Consider the following 17,067-nt stretch of genomic DNA (forward strand, 5'->3'; position numbering starts at 1 on the left):
GGCTCTGAACCATCAGCCCAGAGCCCGACGCGGGGCTCGAACTCACGGACCGCGAGATCGTGACCTGGCTGAAGTCGGACGCTTAACCGACTGCGCCACCCAGGCGCCCCTAGGATATCTTTAACTTATCACAATCTACCCTTAAGTCATATTACACTACTTCACGTGCAGTATAAAAACTGCCTAGCAACAGAATTTCACTTCTTCCCTCCTAGCCCTTGTGCTATTGGTGTTTACTTCTACATATCATATAAACTCCACAATACATTATTCTTATTCTTGGTTTATAAGTTGACTACCTTTGAAAGAGATTTAAATAATAATAGCCATTATTTTTACCTATGTAGTTGCCATTTCAATGCTCTTCACTCTTTTGCGTCAATATAGATTTCCCTCTGATATCGTTTTCCTTCTTTTTGAAGAATTTCCTTTAGCATTTCCTGTAGTGCAGGTCTACTTTTTTAGGTCTGAAAACCTCTCTCAGCTTTTACATACATAAAAAAAGTCCTATTTCTCCTTTTTTGAATGATGTTTCACTGGTAAATGATTCTAGATTGACACACATTTGTCGTTTGACTGTTCCATTGCTTTTTCATTTGTGTTGCTTTCGAGAAGGAATCTGCTGCCATCCACATCTTTGCACATATTTTCTTCTCTAGCTGTTTTTAGAATTTCTTCTTTTATCACCAGTTTTAAGCAATTTGAGAAAAAATTTTTAATGTTTATTTACTTTTGAGAGAGAGAGGAAAAGAGACAGAGCATGAGCAGGGAAGGGGCAGAGAGAGAGGGAGACACAGAATCTGAAGCAGGTTCCAGGCTCTGAGCTGTCAGCACAGAGCCTGACGTGGGGCTCGATCTCACGGACTGCAAGATCATGACCTGAGCCGAAGTCGGACGTTAAGCAATTTGATTATGATTTCTTGTTTCTTGCACTGAAGATTTGTGGAGCTTCTTGGATCTAAGGGTTTATAATGTTTATCAGATTGGAAATTTTTTGGACATGATTTCTCCGAGTATATTTTTTCTTCCCTCTTTCTCCTCTGGAGACTTCAATTACATGTTTCCACTTAATGTGGTGCCATGGTTTACTGACATTGTGTTTGACTCTTTCAAGTTTTGTTTTTAAGATTTGTTAGGGAAAGCCTGAGCAGGGTTTATTCTATGGTTAATTTTTCTGTACTACTGTCCCAAGATCTTTAGTACTGTAAACAATGCCCCGTGAAATTATGAAGTTTCCACTCTGACTGTCGAAAATAAACACTATTTCTGGCCCTGTGTGGTTTCCAGGCATTCTTCCTCTAATCCTTGTGGATGGGTCTTTCCCAGGCCTTGGATAGTTTTCTCATATGCATTCACTGACCAGAACTCAAATTCTCAGGGAAGACCCTCTGTAGATTTCTGGAGTTTTCTCTCTGTGCCATTGTCTTCACTGGTATTCTGCATTACCAACTCTGACCACCTTCGCTTCCCTGGATTCCCAGCTCTGTATCTTCAACCCAGAACATATGCTGGCCCACCTTCATTCCCTTTCCCTGCACTGTGGCCTGGAAACTCTCTCTGTGCAGTAAGGTGTGGGCTTACTCATAGGGCTCATCTCCTCTGTTCCCTGTTTCTCCAGGATCACTGTCTTCTGGTGCTTGATGTTGAGTTTCTTAAGGGCTATTGTTTCATATATACCTGTCCCAGTTCTTCAGTTGTTTCAAGTGGAAGGATAAACATGGTCTCTGTTATTCCATCTTGACTGGAAGCCAATATCAAATACATGTATTTTTTAAGTTGAAACAAAATTCACATATCACCCAATTTGCCCATTTAAAGTACACAGTTTAATGGCCCTCAGTATATTCACAGAGTTGTATGACCATTATAACCATCAACTTTAGAATATTTTCATCATCCCAGAGAATAACCTAGCACCTCTAGCCATCACCCCCCAATCTTTCCATCCATCCCCCCCAACCTTAGTCAAGGTTTAGATTTGTCACTTTGGACATTTCATGTAAATGGAATCCTATGATACGTTGTTCTTTGTGACTGGTTTCTTTCACTTAGTATAATATTTTCAAGCTTCATCATTATTGTAGTATGTAGCTTTCCTTTCTGTGCCAAATAATATTCCATTATATGGATATACATATTTGACTTACCCACTTATCTGTTGATGGACATTTGGGTTGTTTCCACCTTTTGGCTATTATAAACAATGTTACGGGCTGCCTGGGTGGCTCAGTCGGTTGAGCATCTAACTCCAGATTTTGGCTCAGGTCATGATCCCAGGGTCATGGGATTGAGCCCCAATGTCAGGCTCCATGCCTAAGATTCTCTCTCCCCACCTCCCCCCTCTCCCCTGCTTGCGCTCTCTCTTCCTCTCGGCTCCAAAATAAAATAAAAATAAAAAGAGAAATAAATAATGTTGCCATGAACATTTGTGTACAAGTTTTTGTACGGACATATGTTTTCATTTCTCTTAGGTATATACCTAGGAGTGGAATTGCTGTGGATGCCAACTCCAGTTCCCACATGATAACTGAATGTATAGTATTTTGAGGAACTAATTAATTTCTAACGCAGCAACAGTATTTCACATTTCTATCAGCAGTGGATGAGGGTTCCAAGGCTTCAACATCTGGACCAACGCTTGTTATTATCTGTCTTTTTTGTTATCATCCCAGTAAATGTGAAGTGATATCTCATTGCGGTTTTTAATTGCATTTTTATGACGGCTAATGATGTGGAGCATGTTTTCATGTATTTACTGGCTATTTGTATATCTTTGGAGGAATCTCCATTCAAGTCTTTTTCCCAGCCTTCAATTGGGTTATTTGCCTTTTTATCGTTGGGTTGTAATTCTAGATACACATCCCTTATCAGATACATAATTTGCAAATATTTTCCTCTGTAGTGTGGGTTGTCTTTTTACTTCCTTGATGGTGTCCTTTGAATCCAAGTTTTTACTTTTCATGAAGTCTAATTAATCTAATTAATTATTGATTAATAAGAATGTGTATTTTAAAATATTTATTTACTTACTTATTTATTTTTAAGTAATCTCTATACCCAACATGGGGCTTGAACTCACAACCCCAAGTAGCATGCTCTACTGACTGAGCCAGCCAGGTACCCCTAAAGGAAATTTTATATCAATACTTCAAAAGGAAAACCAGTATCAATGATTTGTCACAAACAGATGACTGTAAAAATAAATCCCTTTATAAATCTATTTATAAATTTAATTATTAAAAAGGATAAATTTTTTATTTTATTTCTTTAAGATTTATTTATTTTTGACAGAGAGACTATAACACGGGAAGGGGCAGAGGATCTGAAGCGGGCTCTGTGCAGACAGCAGAGAGCCCAATGAAGGGCTCAAACTGACAAAGCGTGAGATCATGACCTGAGCCGAACTTGGACACTCAACCAACTGAGCCACCCAGGTACCCCAATGATACATTTAAAAAATTTTACTCACATTTTAATTTATTCATCTTTAAATTTTATTTAATTTATTTAAAGTGATACTATTATAAAGAATAATGATTATTACTATATATTTATTGATAAATAAAATGAAAAAATGTGTTCATCCATAGGCTGGCTCAAATAGTTAGTCTGTGGTACCTCCATAGCTTAGTCACTGGAGACCTTTGAATGCCAGTTTCTTTATCTACAAAACGGAGTCCTGATATAGACTGGGGGGTCTTCAGATTTTTTTTAAGTCATAGAAACATTTTTTCCAGCTCCCCCCCACCCCAAACCTTAGTTTATAAAACAGGTAAAATAGGGTTTACTGGTTGAAATGGGCATTTGGGGGAGGGAGGTCTGATATTTCCATCTCCAATTTCTCCCTCCTGCCCTACGGCACCTCCAAGGTCTCCAGAACCCTAAGGAACCCAGTCTGAAAATGAGGAGATCCCAAACTGTCCGGGAACATGGCTGGCTACAGGAGAACCCTCTGGGGGCTACCCAAATTCACTGCCACCCGGCCCCCAATCCTGCCTGCTGAGTCTGACCCCAGGCGTGGCCCCAGCAGCTGTCTCACACATGCCCCAAAGGATCTGATAGAGGCCCTGCCTCTCTGGATGGGCTGGAATCCCTGAATTTAGGAAACTGTGGAGTCCTGTTCTCAGTTCCTGATCTCAGTCACCTGTCGTAACTGGACAGAGAACCAGGCGGAAATGGCAAACCATCACAGAGAGGGCTGCGGCCGTTGAAGCCACCCAGCCACACCTGCCCGGGCCCCCCCGGGTGGAATGTCCCCCATTGCCCAGGAACTGTCTGGGGCAGATCAGGACTGAGGCCCTGCTCACCCAGGCCTGGTGCCGAGCCAGAGCTGACTCAGAGGCGTCAGCCGGCGGCCATGAGCTCACTCACCTCTCAAACCAGACGTTCAGGCGGCAATGCCCCAGAGGCTTGAAACACCTCAGCAGTTTGGGCCCCAGCAGCCTCTTCAGCAGGCTGTGGGCCAGGAAGGCGAGGACCACACCGGTGAGGACGAACAGTGCCAGGGCCCTCTGGAAATCCAGGAGGCCGGCGACCAGCAGGAAGGCAGCGAACGCTGGGTGGGAGTGAAACAGAGAGAGGTCACTGACGATGACGTGGGCCTGCCGCGGTGCCCTCCAGCTCCACCTTGCGCCACCCAGGGCACAGAGGGCAGGGGAGTCGCCCCACCTCTCTGAGGTTAGGGTTAGGGTTAGGGTGGGCGCGAGACAACGTGCGTCTCTGAGCACCTGCGGAGGGCCTGCTGCGTCCCAGACTACACTCCGCTCCATGGCGGGCAGAGATGGGCACATCAGTCACTCCAGGAAGGAGTTTGCTCGTGTGTCCAGCATCCTGCTCTGAAAATACGGGCCATTTTCTTCCTAGACTCGCCTTTTCCCTGCCTGCTCCTCGCCTCTTGTGCAGTTAAGCCAGTGTGTGCTCTGCCTCAAGAAAGGGATGGGATCGTGGAGAGCAGAGGGGGAAGTCTCTCCCCGGCTCATGAATTTCAGAAGCCAGGGCCCTTGAAGAATGGAAAGAACTTAGAGGTTTTCCACCAGGCAAAACATGCGAGCTGCAACCTCATGCGTAAGTGTAGGTCCTACGCTGCCCACCCTGCCGCCAGACTGGTTAGAAGACACTGGCTGGAAGACAGACGTTTCGGGGACGGACTAGCTGGAGGACGCTGGTGGAGCCAGGGGGAAGGGATCCGGCCTGGGGACAGAGGAGCCCTGATTCCTCTGTCCCCTGATTCCTGGGGACAGAGGAGCCGCAAGATTCCAAAGAGGGGGCACCCGGGCAGTGTGTGGGCAGGCAGATCATAGAAAGCTTCTGAGGTTCTGCACCCCAAGGCAGGTGCCAAGGCCGCAGGAGTCATCTCTGAGTAGCCCGGAAGCAGAGAGGGGAGAGGAGTCCAGGAGAGGCCCCCGATGGAGACTGGAGACGGGGACGTCTCCATGGCTACCTGCAAGGGCGGAGAACCTGGGAGCAGTTGCAGGAGTGGGCAGGTCTGTCCACACCTGAGGACAGACAAGCCCCACTGGGGCCTCCTGGGGAAAAGGCGGAAGGGCTATTTCACACTGACTGAAGGTAGGTTCATATTGCTCGGTTGGGATGTTGAAATTGGAGTAGAGTTCTGAGAAATGAAGCTACCTTGCTCTCACACAGATGATCGTGGGCTGGGCCTCAGACCTGCACGGGTGTCACTGAGAGGCACGCAGGTGTGGCCCTGCAGGGGTGCCAGGGACGCGGGCATAGGGCCACGGGAGGCCGAGGCAGGGGCCAGGGGCGCACACTCGGCCCTTCCTGGGCCTCCCAGGGCTACTGCTCATAACCACCGACAGCTGGGTCTGCACTGATCCCATTTAGAGACGGAGCACCTGAGGATTCACACCGGGAGGAAACTGGGCTAAAATTCCTACCCAGGTCTGTCTTGGGGTCTGTGACTCGGGGGACTGGCACACTGTGCAGGACAGGAGGCAGTGTAGACGACTCCCCCAGATAGGGCATGGAGAAACGTGTCTTAGGAGTTGTTTGTATTCTTCTAGGATCTGTTCACCCCTCTGGTGACAGGACTTGTCTGTTCCTTTTGGGCACGTCCCCACTCTAAGCCCATGTTTTCCAGTGGAGTCTGGGCTACATTAGCAGTGGGAGACCAGAACGGGCACAGGACCCCCGCCAGGCCAGGCACCTCTGGCGACTTGGCCGGAAATGTGGGCAAGAGGCACACCGTTCTTCCGAGACTGGAAACACCAAGGCCCTCCGTGGCGGCCAGCGGCCAGGGCTGTCTGGGCACCTATGGAGAAAGCCCACCTAACATGGGGACACCATTGCTGTGGCCCAGGCCCAGAGCGCTGAGAACGTGGGCTTCCTTTCTCTGCCGTACCTACTCTCAGAAGGTGCGCGAAGGGCCCCACAGAAGACATGATACAATAATATTATCAAAGAGCCACAGGAAATCAAAACCACGCAAACATGGAGGAAATGGAGAGTGGCCATTGTAAAGGATAATTGACAGACTGACAGCCACCACAAAGGCAGAGACAGGATGAGATAAGTGATTTTCATCATCTCCTAGGAGGAGTTCAGTCATTTCTACAAACGAAACCAATGTGGGTCTGAGTGAGTGTGGAAGCGAGGGGAACGGAGAAGGCCCAGGCTCAGATCCAGCCAGAGGAAGACTTCACCGTCTCAGACATCTCTAGAAGGAAGCTGCAGGGACCATGAGCCAGCCCATCTCAGCCTTCAGCCCTGCTTTCGCTTTCAAACATGAAGACCGGGGCCATTGCCGTCACGGCTCTCGGTGTCCTCACCTGCGGTGACCCTCCTTCCCTGGGCTTAGGGGTGCCCCCTGCACCTGCCATCTGTCCCCATGTCCTTCCCCTCCTCTACCACCTCTCCACCCCACTCACAAACACAGTCCAAGTGTCTCCTGTCACAAACACACCCCTTCCTCGACACTGTCACACCCTCCTTGTTAATATTCCCACCTGTCCTCATAAAAAAATCCTTCCAAAGAGCTGTCTACACTTGCTGTCTACACTGCCTCTCCTCGCATCCATTCCAATCCAGCTTTTCACCCGTGCCCTAAGTTGCTAGTGACTTCCTTGGCTCTAAATCCCCCGGGACGCCGCTCAGTCCCTGTTCCGCTGCTCCCCTTACCACAGAGATGCTGCTGTTCACCTCTCCCTCCTCCTTGAACTGGTGCTCCCTGGTCTCCACCCCTCCCCCCCATCTCCATGCCCCCTCGGGCTCTCTCTGCCCCTTCCTCTGCCAGCTCCCTTGGTGTGGCTGGTCCCAGGATGCTGTCACTGACCTACCTCTCGATTCATTCTCCAGGCGTCCCTGGAGAGGCCCCTGCCCTTCTCGATGGCCTGGCAGACATACCTCCAGCATCCCATCCCAGACAACTGGCCATCCCTCTCCCCTCCAAGCCTTCCTCCTCCCGCGCTCCCTAGCCACGGAGGCACCATCATGCACCCCGTTGCCTGAACAGAGCCCCGAGGCACCCCAGATTCCAGGGTGTCCTTTGTCCTGCACACTGGCTCGGCTCCCAAGTTTGGTTGGTGATGCTTCCCGAGGGTCACTCCAAGCCGCCCCTGTCCGTCCCCTACTCTTCGTCTTCTCACACATGTACTGCCACCCTGCCTGCCTCTTCCAGGCTCCCACAGTGCGAATCTGGCCTCAAGGCTTGCCTGTTAATTCCTTCAGTGGCTCTCTCTGGCTTTGAGGGCAAAATTCAAGTCCCTGAGCTGCCTGCCCACACCATGCCAGGTTTCACCTTTGCTCCCATGGTTCCTACCTGGAAGTGCCTTCTCACTCCGTCCTGTCCTTCGGATCCAGCTGGCTACCTCCTGCTCAACCTGTGAGGCCTGAATGTCACCTCCTCCTGGAAGTCCTCCCTGATCACTTCCATCCCTCCTTGGTGTTCCCAGATGGCTCACTGCCTTACGTGAAAATATTGTTCCCCTCTCCCTTACTGATCAGAGACAGCTTTGGGAAGAAGATCTGGTCTGACTTTATTCTGATGTCCCAGCTTCCTCCATGGAGCTGGCTCTGAGATGATTGTTGGATTATTGGATAAGTGAACGCCCTGGGACATGGATGGCCGGGGCTGAGGTGGCTGAAACCCGGGTGGTGGTAGCTGGGGTGGGAACGGCGGTCTCCCAGGAGGGCTGGGCCCCAGGCTCACCAGTACAGAGCAGGCCCGTGCAGATCCATCGAAACAGCTGTGTGTGCTCCCGGCAGAAGCGTCTGGCCCTCAGAGCAGGCTGCAGGCTCTTCCTGGGGAGAGCGCCAGTGGGGTCCGCGAGTCAACTCCCACCGTCAACAGCTCCAGGTAGAAGCTACTCGGGTACCGCCCCCCCCCCCCCCAGGGCACTGGCCTTGGCATCACAGGACTAGGGCAACCCCAGCCCAGAACAAACTAAGGGTCGGCTCAGGCCACCCCCCTTCCAGCATCACCACTGCCCTTGAGTCCATTCTGCCCTTGGGCTTGGGAAGGACTTAACTGAGATGATGAGTAAGAACCCAACCAAATGCAGAAATGCACGAACCATGATGGCTGCCTCCCTCCCCTGTCCCCGTGTCCCCCCTGTCTGTGGGGCCGGGTGGAGAGCTCCTAGCTCTGCCTTGTTCCCCGGGGACCCGGAGACTTACCCTCCGAGTCAGCAGCTCCCCCTGCAAGAGAGCGTGTACACAGCCCACCCCCTGCCCGGCGGTCACCACCTGCCCCCCACCTTCCCGCTGGTGCCAATGCCATTCTTGCCTGGTCTTTTGGTCGCTTGTCTATCCCTGGAGAAAAGGCTGGCACTTGGCCTCTGGGGACCCACAGGCCACACTTGTAGGAGCTTCTGTTTCAAGGAATGCCTCTGCCCCTCTCTGGCCCCAACACCTGCCCCCCTAAGGGAGGCTCTTCCCCAATCTCCCATCCAGAGAGACAGATGGACTCCCTCCCCTCCACCACCCCTCCTCTCCTTGCCGTCCTCGGCTCAGGATCTGGCCAGCGGGGACCCCCAGTGAGCCTGGGCATCAGCTCTGGGTCACCAGCCTCCCCGTGGGAAACAAGGGGACTGGACCGCTCTAGGGGTTTTCAAACTAAGCCTCGAGGATCCCTGAGGTGCCCCAGGGACTGACTGGGGTAGAAGGCAGATGGGGAGGTGGAGAGGGGGGTCAGGCTGGTTCAGGACCCCCTCCATCCAGCTTTAGTCAGAACAGACCCCCTGTACACATTGGGGCTCCTGACGTGGTTGCCTTCTGGCTGCTTCAGAGCAGGCTGGCCGCCCCTCGCCCGGCTCACCCCGAGGCAGAGGCCAGCAGAGCTCCCTAGTCGGCTAACACGTTTGTTCCTTTCTTCGACCAAGGTTCCGGGAGCCCCTTCTCTGTTGTCAGGGGCCCAGCTTCCCTGTCCCTGCTCCCCACGGTGGCCTCCTCCCCGGGCCAACGCACGTCCCTCCTGGAGAGCACCTACTGTCCTGACAGGGGCTCCGGGCTGGCCTCGGTCCAGATGTCCCCACCCTCCGCACGGCTTGAGTCGTTGCCAGGGGTCCGGCCTTCCTCCTAGAGCGACCAGAGAGTGACCAGAGGGTGCCTGCGGCCCCGAGTGAGAGCGGAGGGAGACCCTGGCTGCCGCCAGTGTGCCCACGGGCACCTCGGGAGTGGGCTGGGGTGGGAGGGCGGGGCTTTTGCCCAGGAAATAATTAGAGGGCGACTTAGTTAAGTTCCGCAAACCACACACCGAGCACCCACAGTGTGCTGGACTCAGTGCTGGGTACGCCCTGCCCTCGGGGTCCTCCTGGCCTGCATTGGGAAGGGACGCCGGAGCCTCAGCTGTGGCTGGTTGGAGAAGGCCCAGGCGGGACCACCTCGTCGCATTTGCCCTCCGTTGGTCTATGCAGTCGTGTTTGGGTGGGCAGGGGGTTATTCTTGCAGATCACAGAGAGAAAGGCGCACCCTGGGGCTGTGCAGTGTGGTGAAGGGGCAGGAGCTTTGTCGGGGGAGGCTGGGCGGGAAAAGGGGGTCACATTAGGCTCCAGAGTTCTGGGTGGAGGGCCTCTCCTTGAGCCGTTCCAGAGCAAGGACGAGAACGCCAGCCCCTTGAAGGCTGAGACCTCACCAGAGATCCACCCCTCCCCTCCTCCAGCCATGTGGTTCCTCCTTCCTATTTTTTAAGTCGCAGCTCAAACGTCACTTCCGGGTTGAGCCTTTTTTTTCCCTGACCCCTCAGACTAGCGCGGGCTATCCTGGCACATCACAGGTGCACAGCAAACGGTTGCTGAGCCAAATAAAGGGGCTGCTCTGTGTCGAGGAGGCCAACACGTTTGGGGGGGGGTCCCTAATTTTTCAAGCAAAGAGGTAGAGGGGGTGAAGGAAGGAGGCGAACAAAGGGCCCTCCCACCAGGGGGCCAAAATGAGGATGGGGAAGGGGACAGACCAGACTTTCCAAGAGCTCGGCCCCCATGTTCTCCAGACCATTGGCCACAGGTGTGAGAGAGATGAACTCTCTTCCTTTCGGGCTGTTGCCCTCCATGTGCCGGACCTCGCGGCTGAAAGACAAAATCAGGGCCCACAGCTGAAAGCAGAGGCGGCACAGGACCCAGGAGAGGCCCCTGGAGAAGGGGGGAGGATGGGAGAGGGCCGGAAGGGGGTGCCTGGCACAGCTTTTCCCATCCCGGAGCTCAACCCTCCTTGAACTTGGCTGCCTCAGAGCAAGGCGCCCCTTCCTGCACCCACCAGCGCTCGGCCTGGTAAGTCTGGGAGGCCCAGGCAGGCACAGGGCAAATTCTGTCCGCCTCGCAGGGAAGGCAAGGCAGGAACTACGTACCACACATGTAGATACCTGGTCCCGGAGTTTTCCTGAAAAGAGGCCCTAGCTTTTGTCACTCCTACAGCAAATGAAAGCCAGTGCCGTTGAGTGATATTTTCATGGCATTATACTTTCCCACCTCCAAAAGAGGGGAAACTAATCTCCTGAAGACTCTTCTAGTCCCTGGATCCACCTGGACCTAAAACCAGTCCTGCTACTGGAGTTTTCAATTCTAAGAGCCAATATAGTCCTTTTTTTTTCTTTCTTTCTTTCTTTTGCTGAAGTCCATAGGCCTAAGTCCTCTGAATAAGAACCCCATCCCTCCCCACGCCTGTTTCCTGTTTCTTCCCCCGTGGAGCACCCTAGGGGGGGTGCTTTCCAAACCCCGGCCTGATTAAGCTCACGCGTTCAGAGGCACATACACACGTGTGCACACACGAGCGAGGAGACAGGTGGAAACACATACACACAGGGGAGGAGGCCGGGAACGCCCGCTACCTGTGCACACACACCCACAGACGCGCGGCTGCACGGAGAGAGGCAGGACCCCCTTCCTGCTCACATATTTGTGGTCAACAAGTCACCCTCGAGGGTGGGCAGAAGCACGTATTTCCACAGGGACAAAATGAATTCGACCCGCTTGCCCTTTGGCCAGTCTTCTCCTTCCAGTGCAAACTCCTGGGCAGAGTCCAAGTTGGGATAGGTTGGGCCTCCCACCCAGCTGTGTCCGGCACCCCTGCCAGAGGGCCACGGCCGGGACAGGGACCCCAGCCCCTCTCAGGGAAGAAGGCTCCTGCCTTCTAACTTAATCGGCCTTCCTTGGCCAAGATGCCCTTCTCTCCACTCTCCCCTGCTCCTAGACGAGCCCACCCCTTCCAGGAAGCCTGCCTTCAGTATTCTCACCCCCTCCCCGTCCCCTCCTGTGCCCTCCCTTTCCACCCGCCGTCAAGGTTACCCAGTCTCTAGGATCCTGCACATTAGCTTTCGATTTGCATCTTACCGGTCTTCTTCCCTCACGGAATCAGGAGTTATTACAGCAACGTCTCTTCCCGAGTTCGAAGGTTAAGGAAACCAGTACAGCTGTCACACGTGGCCAAGGTGTTTCACGCCTGAGCCTCAGTGGTCAGGACAACAGAGCAAAACCGCAGTTTGTCCCTTTGTTGCTGCTGCTGCTTCTTCTTTTTAACATATAAGTAATTTACCTTTTATTTTTTTCTTTTGTCAAGTTTTTGTTTAAATTCCGGTCAGTTTCTTCTTTTTTTTAACCCACACCTGAGCATCGGTGTGCAGAGTCAAGGGACAAACACTTTCGTGTTTCAGTCCTCCAACTAAACATTAAACTACACTGACAGGGTGGACAACATCTCTTTAATAATTAATAATGTGCACTCAGGACAGGACCCCATATGATGCATAAACATTTCCTGGTAACACAGGCTGTGGGGTTACCTACACACGCTGGTTGTTCTGGAAGTTTGGAGAGGATGATGGATAGAGGGTGTGGGGCTTCCCTTCTCTTTAAAATCATTTTTTTTTTTGTCTGTCAGAATACCAAAGCATTAGGGGCGCCTGGGTGGCGCAGTCGGTTAAGCGTCCGACTTCAGCCAGGTCACGATCTCGCGGTCCGTGAGTTCGAGCCCCGCGTCGGGCTCTGGGCTGATGGCTCAGAGCCTGGAGCCTGCTTCCGATTCTGTGTCTCCCTCTCTCTCTCTGCCCCTCCCCCGTTCATGCTCTGTCTCTCTCTGTCCCAAAAATAAAAAATAAAAAAAAAAAAAAAAAAAAAAAGAATACCAAAGCATTACACATGCTTCATGAAACATTTAAACATTATACAAATAGAACACAGCGAGTTAAAAACCCCTCTAAGCTGAGCCCCCCGGAGACAACCACCACTGACTTTGTGGAATTGTTCTCCAGACTTTGTCTTTTTTTTAAATGTTTATTCATTTTTGAGTTGCGGGAGGGGGGGGGTGGTGCAGAGAGAAAGGGAGACCCAGAATCCAAAGCAGGCTCCAGGCTCTGAGCTGTCAGCACAGAACCCGACACGGGCCTCGAACCCACAGACCGCGAGATCGTGACCTGAGCCAAAGTTGGACGCTCAACCGACCGAGCCACCCAGGTGCCCCAAGACCTTGCCTTTATGTGATTCCTTTTACAAAGGGGCTCACCCTACACCAGCTTTGCTTTTGCAATTTGGGGCAGAGATCCACACCCTGCCTCACTCACGCCGTCGGGGACCCCTGTGCTGCCTTGACTGTAAACTCAATGTCCACGGTGTCACCTGTTTTATCCTGAAAGGACCCCCGCCTCCGTGTGCGGCCCCTACAGGGATGGGCTTGGAGCCGCCCTGGCAGAGGACCCGTCAGGCCCCAGTGAGGCCTCCTCCACCTCCCCTCCCTCTCCCCCCTCCCCCTCCCCGCTGCCTGCCCCTTCCCCTTCCCTCCTCCCGTCTCCCCTCCTCCCTCAGTTTCTCCTGGAGCCCAGAGGGAGGCCAGGGGGCATAACACATCCAGTGGCAGCCAGGCGTGTTTCAAAACATTCGCTGTGTTCACCTTAAACCCTTGGCGGTCTTGTGGGCCCTGATCTAAACCACGGGTTTAATAGGCTGTGTGTCACTGAACCCTGAGCTAGCGCTTAAAGGTCTGAATTTAGTTCTGACTCTGAAAGTTAACTTGTTTCCTTCAAGTTAACCGGGTGGGGGTGGGGGTAACAGTGCCTACCTCGTAAATAAATATTTATGGGGATTAAAGGCGCTAACGCAGGTAAGGCGTTCGGCAGAGAGCCGGGCACCATCGGGCTGGCAGGCGTTACCGCTGTCACGAGGTCCAACTCAGGGATGTCTTCATACTGCTCTCCTCCTCCAGGCCGGGAAAGGCTGTGTTCCTCCCCTGCTCCTCCCCTCGGAGTGACCCCGGATCCCCTCAAGTGCTCCTGGACCCCAGGAGCCAAATGCTTTTTTAGGTGGAGCTTGGTTGAGAGCCACAGGCTGGTGGTTGGGAGGCTGGGTGGGTGAGGACGAGCCGCCCCCACACAGACACTCATCTCCTGTTGTGACTCTACCATTTGGGCATGCATGGCAAAGGCCAGGAGTGTCCTTCATCTGCATGGGTGGCGTCTCCTGAGGCTGAGTGTGTGGTATAGCTACTATTCCTCAAGGAAGGAGCCATTTGTGATCCACGTCAGTTCTGAGGTCAGAGGACAGTGCCTCTGGTGTCATTGGGGGCAGGGGGGAGCGCCTCCTACCCTGAGCAACTCCAGCTAGGCAACCACACCTCCTGCACACAGATACTCCCGGGGGCTGATTTCCACCAATGTCATGTTTAGCATCATAATCCAACAGTGGAAATCAAAGTTGCCCGGCTGGATGGGATATGATCCAATTTTTGATAGGCGGTTCCTGAGGCAGAAGGAGTTGGGGTCCCTCTGCAGGCACTTTTGTGTCAGGTAAGAGCCACATTAATGACCAACAGAGTTAATTTAAAGGAAGGTCACCACCGGACAGTCTCAGGGGGACCAGTGCCACCCCACCCCCACCCCAGACAACTGCAGACAGACCGTCCTTGTCTATTCACGTCTGGTAGCAACGTCTATGAATAAAATAGGTGAATGATAGATAAATGAATGGGTAGATGGATAGATAGATGATTGACCGATAAAAGTATATAGATGCTATTTTTTATTTTCGATTTCAGACAGTCTCTGTTGACTCTGCTATAGAAAACCCAGATTCAGCTCTCCGATGCTTGACGGCTGCATTACCATTTTGATTCTTCCATTCATGCCGTTGCACTTGGGGTCAATTACTACTGCTTGAGTTAGCAGGGCAGAGAGCTGGAGGAGCCTTGGCTTTGACATCATCCTACAGCTTCCATGCCAGCCCCAGGTGGACCGTGTCCAGATCTCCTAATGCCCACGGCCTTCTTCCTGAGGAAGAAGTTGTCTTGCTTAGGACTGCTGTCACACGAGGCCTTCTCTGTTGTGTCCATAACAGCGGATCCTAACCGATGTACCACTGCTCTCGGCGTCCAGTGCAAATGTCCCTCCCTGGCTTGGCCCTGCCCCTCTCGGAGCCTCATATCGCAATACCACAGTCCTCTTTACCAGGCACTAGCCACATGAGCTTTCACTCCACGCCTCTGATACGCGCCGACGAGGAACTACCAAGCCACTCAGAGTGGCTCCGGAGAGCCACAGTCTCATTTGGGTCCCACATCCTGCTGGCATTCTCTTCCATTCTTCTGCTTGGTAGTTCTCCACACATATATTCGCCATTATACATTTATTGGTGGGTTTGTTGAAGGTTTGCCTCCCCCACTAGACCGTAAGCTCTCTCGGGGAGGAGTCTAGGTCTGTTTTGTTCACTATGATGTGCCCAGAACATAGAATTGTCGCATACGATTGGCAGTCTCTAAGCACTAGTAAAACGACTCAAACAACAATGAGGAGCTCAGTTCAGAGAATTTAAGCAAGAAGCTCCAACCCCTATGGCTAGGAAAGCTGGATTTGAACTGAACTTTGTCTTACTTGTTTGTTCTAAGCCTGTCAAGCAACTTCTGGGAATCTGGTTTCCCTTGAGCGACTTTTCCTTTCAGAAGAAGGGAAGAATTCGCTTTTCAGCTTACCACAAGTGTCCCGTCTCCCGGATGGTTAAATTTCTCATTAAAAATTAGCGAGGGGCACCTGGGTGGCTCAGTTGGTTAAAGTGTCAGGCTCTTGGTTTCAGCTCAGGGCATGATCTCATAGTTCATGCATTTGAGCCCCGCCGGGGACTTTGTGCTGACAGCGGGAGCCTGCTTGGGATTCTCTCTCTCTCCCTTTGTCTGCCCCTCTCCCTGCTCGTGCACGCTCTCTCTCAAAAATTAATAAACTTTAAAAAAGTTAGTGAGATGGGTTTTCAGTGTGCAAATCTCCCTTTCCCATAAATGAGACAGCCTCCCTGAGTTTTATCTCAAGTCACTGAGACCCAAACCCTGCCTCACATTACACTGTCGATCTGCCAATAACCAGAATGCACGCTCAACATAGCTCCGGGGACGCGCAGCAGAGTCCGGTCGGGAAAAAGAAGAGATATCCCCAGAAGAAACTGTATGAACTAGCTAATACGCCTTGTCAAAAACCATAGGGAAAATCTATGGGGACTTGTAAAAGCCTTTTGGACCAAGAGAGGTGGAATATAATTGTGGTTCAGGTGATATTTATTGATATGTTTGCTCACCGGAGATTCTACATTGCATGTAGGAGCCCACACAGCTTGATACGGTTTTTATCCTTGGGGGGTGGTGGAGGTGGGGGGTGAATAATCCAAGTCTGGACCAAATGTTGAGCCATGCTGAATTATATTTTTTAAAAGACCAAATACCCGAGAAAGCAGGAAATCACAGATCTCAGGAAACAAGAATGCTTTATTGGGTCCCTTGCATGCCTCCAGCCCATCCACCCTCTCACTGTCCCCTGACAGGCCCCAGAAGATGGTCTCGCTCCTTGCCATGAGAAATACATGTGTGAGGCGCTCCTGGCTTTCCTCTCTAGTCTGGAAGGCTGGTTGGAAGAGATGCTGTGAAAACGAGCTTCCTGATCTCAGCAGCAGAGATAGATACAAGGAACAAAGTAGATGAGTCATCAAAATGGTCATGGGCATGGAAGCCAGATCCCTGGCTGTGGCTAATCGATCACCGGGTCCCAGGAATGAAAAAGACCAGACAGTCCCTAAGATATCACCTAGTTGTTACCGTAACCAAAGACTTCTGGTTGGGCAGACAGGTCTGTCTCAAGCTGCCAAGGTCACGTCAAAACCTCCTACTAATTTCCAGACCTTCAATGGAGAGCAAGTCAAACATCTTGGAAGGGAAACCTTACTTTGACACTTAGATATATATTGCGAACCTTCCTTGGCCTTCCCCAAAGGGATCTGTGTCCATTTATCTGGGAACTAGACAAGGAAAGGGAAAATATCCAAACGTGGGGAGAGGGGTTCTGTAAGACACTGGCTCCAAGCCATGGCCATTTTCTGGGGACAACAGAAAAGTATGCGACCTGTCAACCAATGGGGATGATTACTAAACCAAATTTGCACCAGAGTAAACACACTGGAACCTCAAAGGCAACCAAGGATTATTTTGAGTGAAGAGTTGAAAGGGATATGTTTTTGAAATAGGCATCGCTCCCACACTGGCGCTCTGATGTGTGGGGTGAGAGCAACAGAATAGGACAGGACAAGCACAAGCCATTGGAATCCCCCTCTCTACCAGAACAGTAAATCGAAAGCAGGACCGCATTCCTAGGGGCAA

The 17,067-nt window shown here is 51.7% G+C and overlaps 1 protein-coding gene across 1 annotated transcript in view; it reads right to left on the reverse strand.

The window, feature by feature from the left end:
* The window catches only part of SLC28A1 (solute carrier family 28 member 1), a gene marked incomplete at its 3' end in the record, with an annotated part of 30,313 nt that extends 19,809 nt beyond the window's left edge, over positions 1 to 10,504 (reverse strand). The window contains exons 1-4 of the mRNA XM_047861619.1: positions 10,409 to 10,504; positions 9,446 to 9,534; positions 8,168 to 8,259; positions 4,372 to 4,555 (exon numbers count right to left, since the gene is read on the reverse strand). Of these exons, the coding sequence (XP_047717575.1) occupies positions 4,372 to 4,555; positions 8,168 to 8,259; positions 9,446 to 9,534; positions 10,409 to 10,504 (461 nt within the window). The remainder of the gene's footprint in view (positions 1 to 4,371; positions 4,556 to 8,167; positions 8,260 to 9,445; positions 9,535 to 10,408) is intronic.
* Positions 10,505 to 17,067: the final 6,563 nt, after the last annotated feature.

The sequence above is a fragment of the Prionailurus viverrinus genome, chromosome B3, assembly GCF_022837055.1.
Source record: "Prionailurus viverrinus isolate Anna chromosome B3, UM_Priviv_1.0, whole genome shotgun sequence".
In the NCBI taxonomy this organism is placed as follows: domain Eukaryota; kingdom Metazoa; phylum Chordata; class Mammalia; order Carnivora; family Felidae; genus Prionailurus; species Prionailurus viverrinus.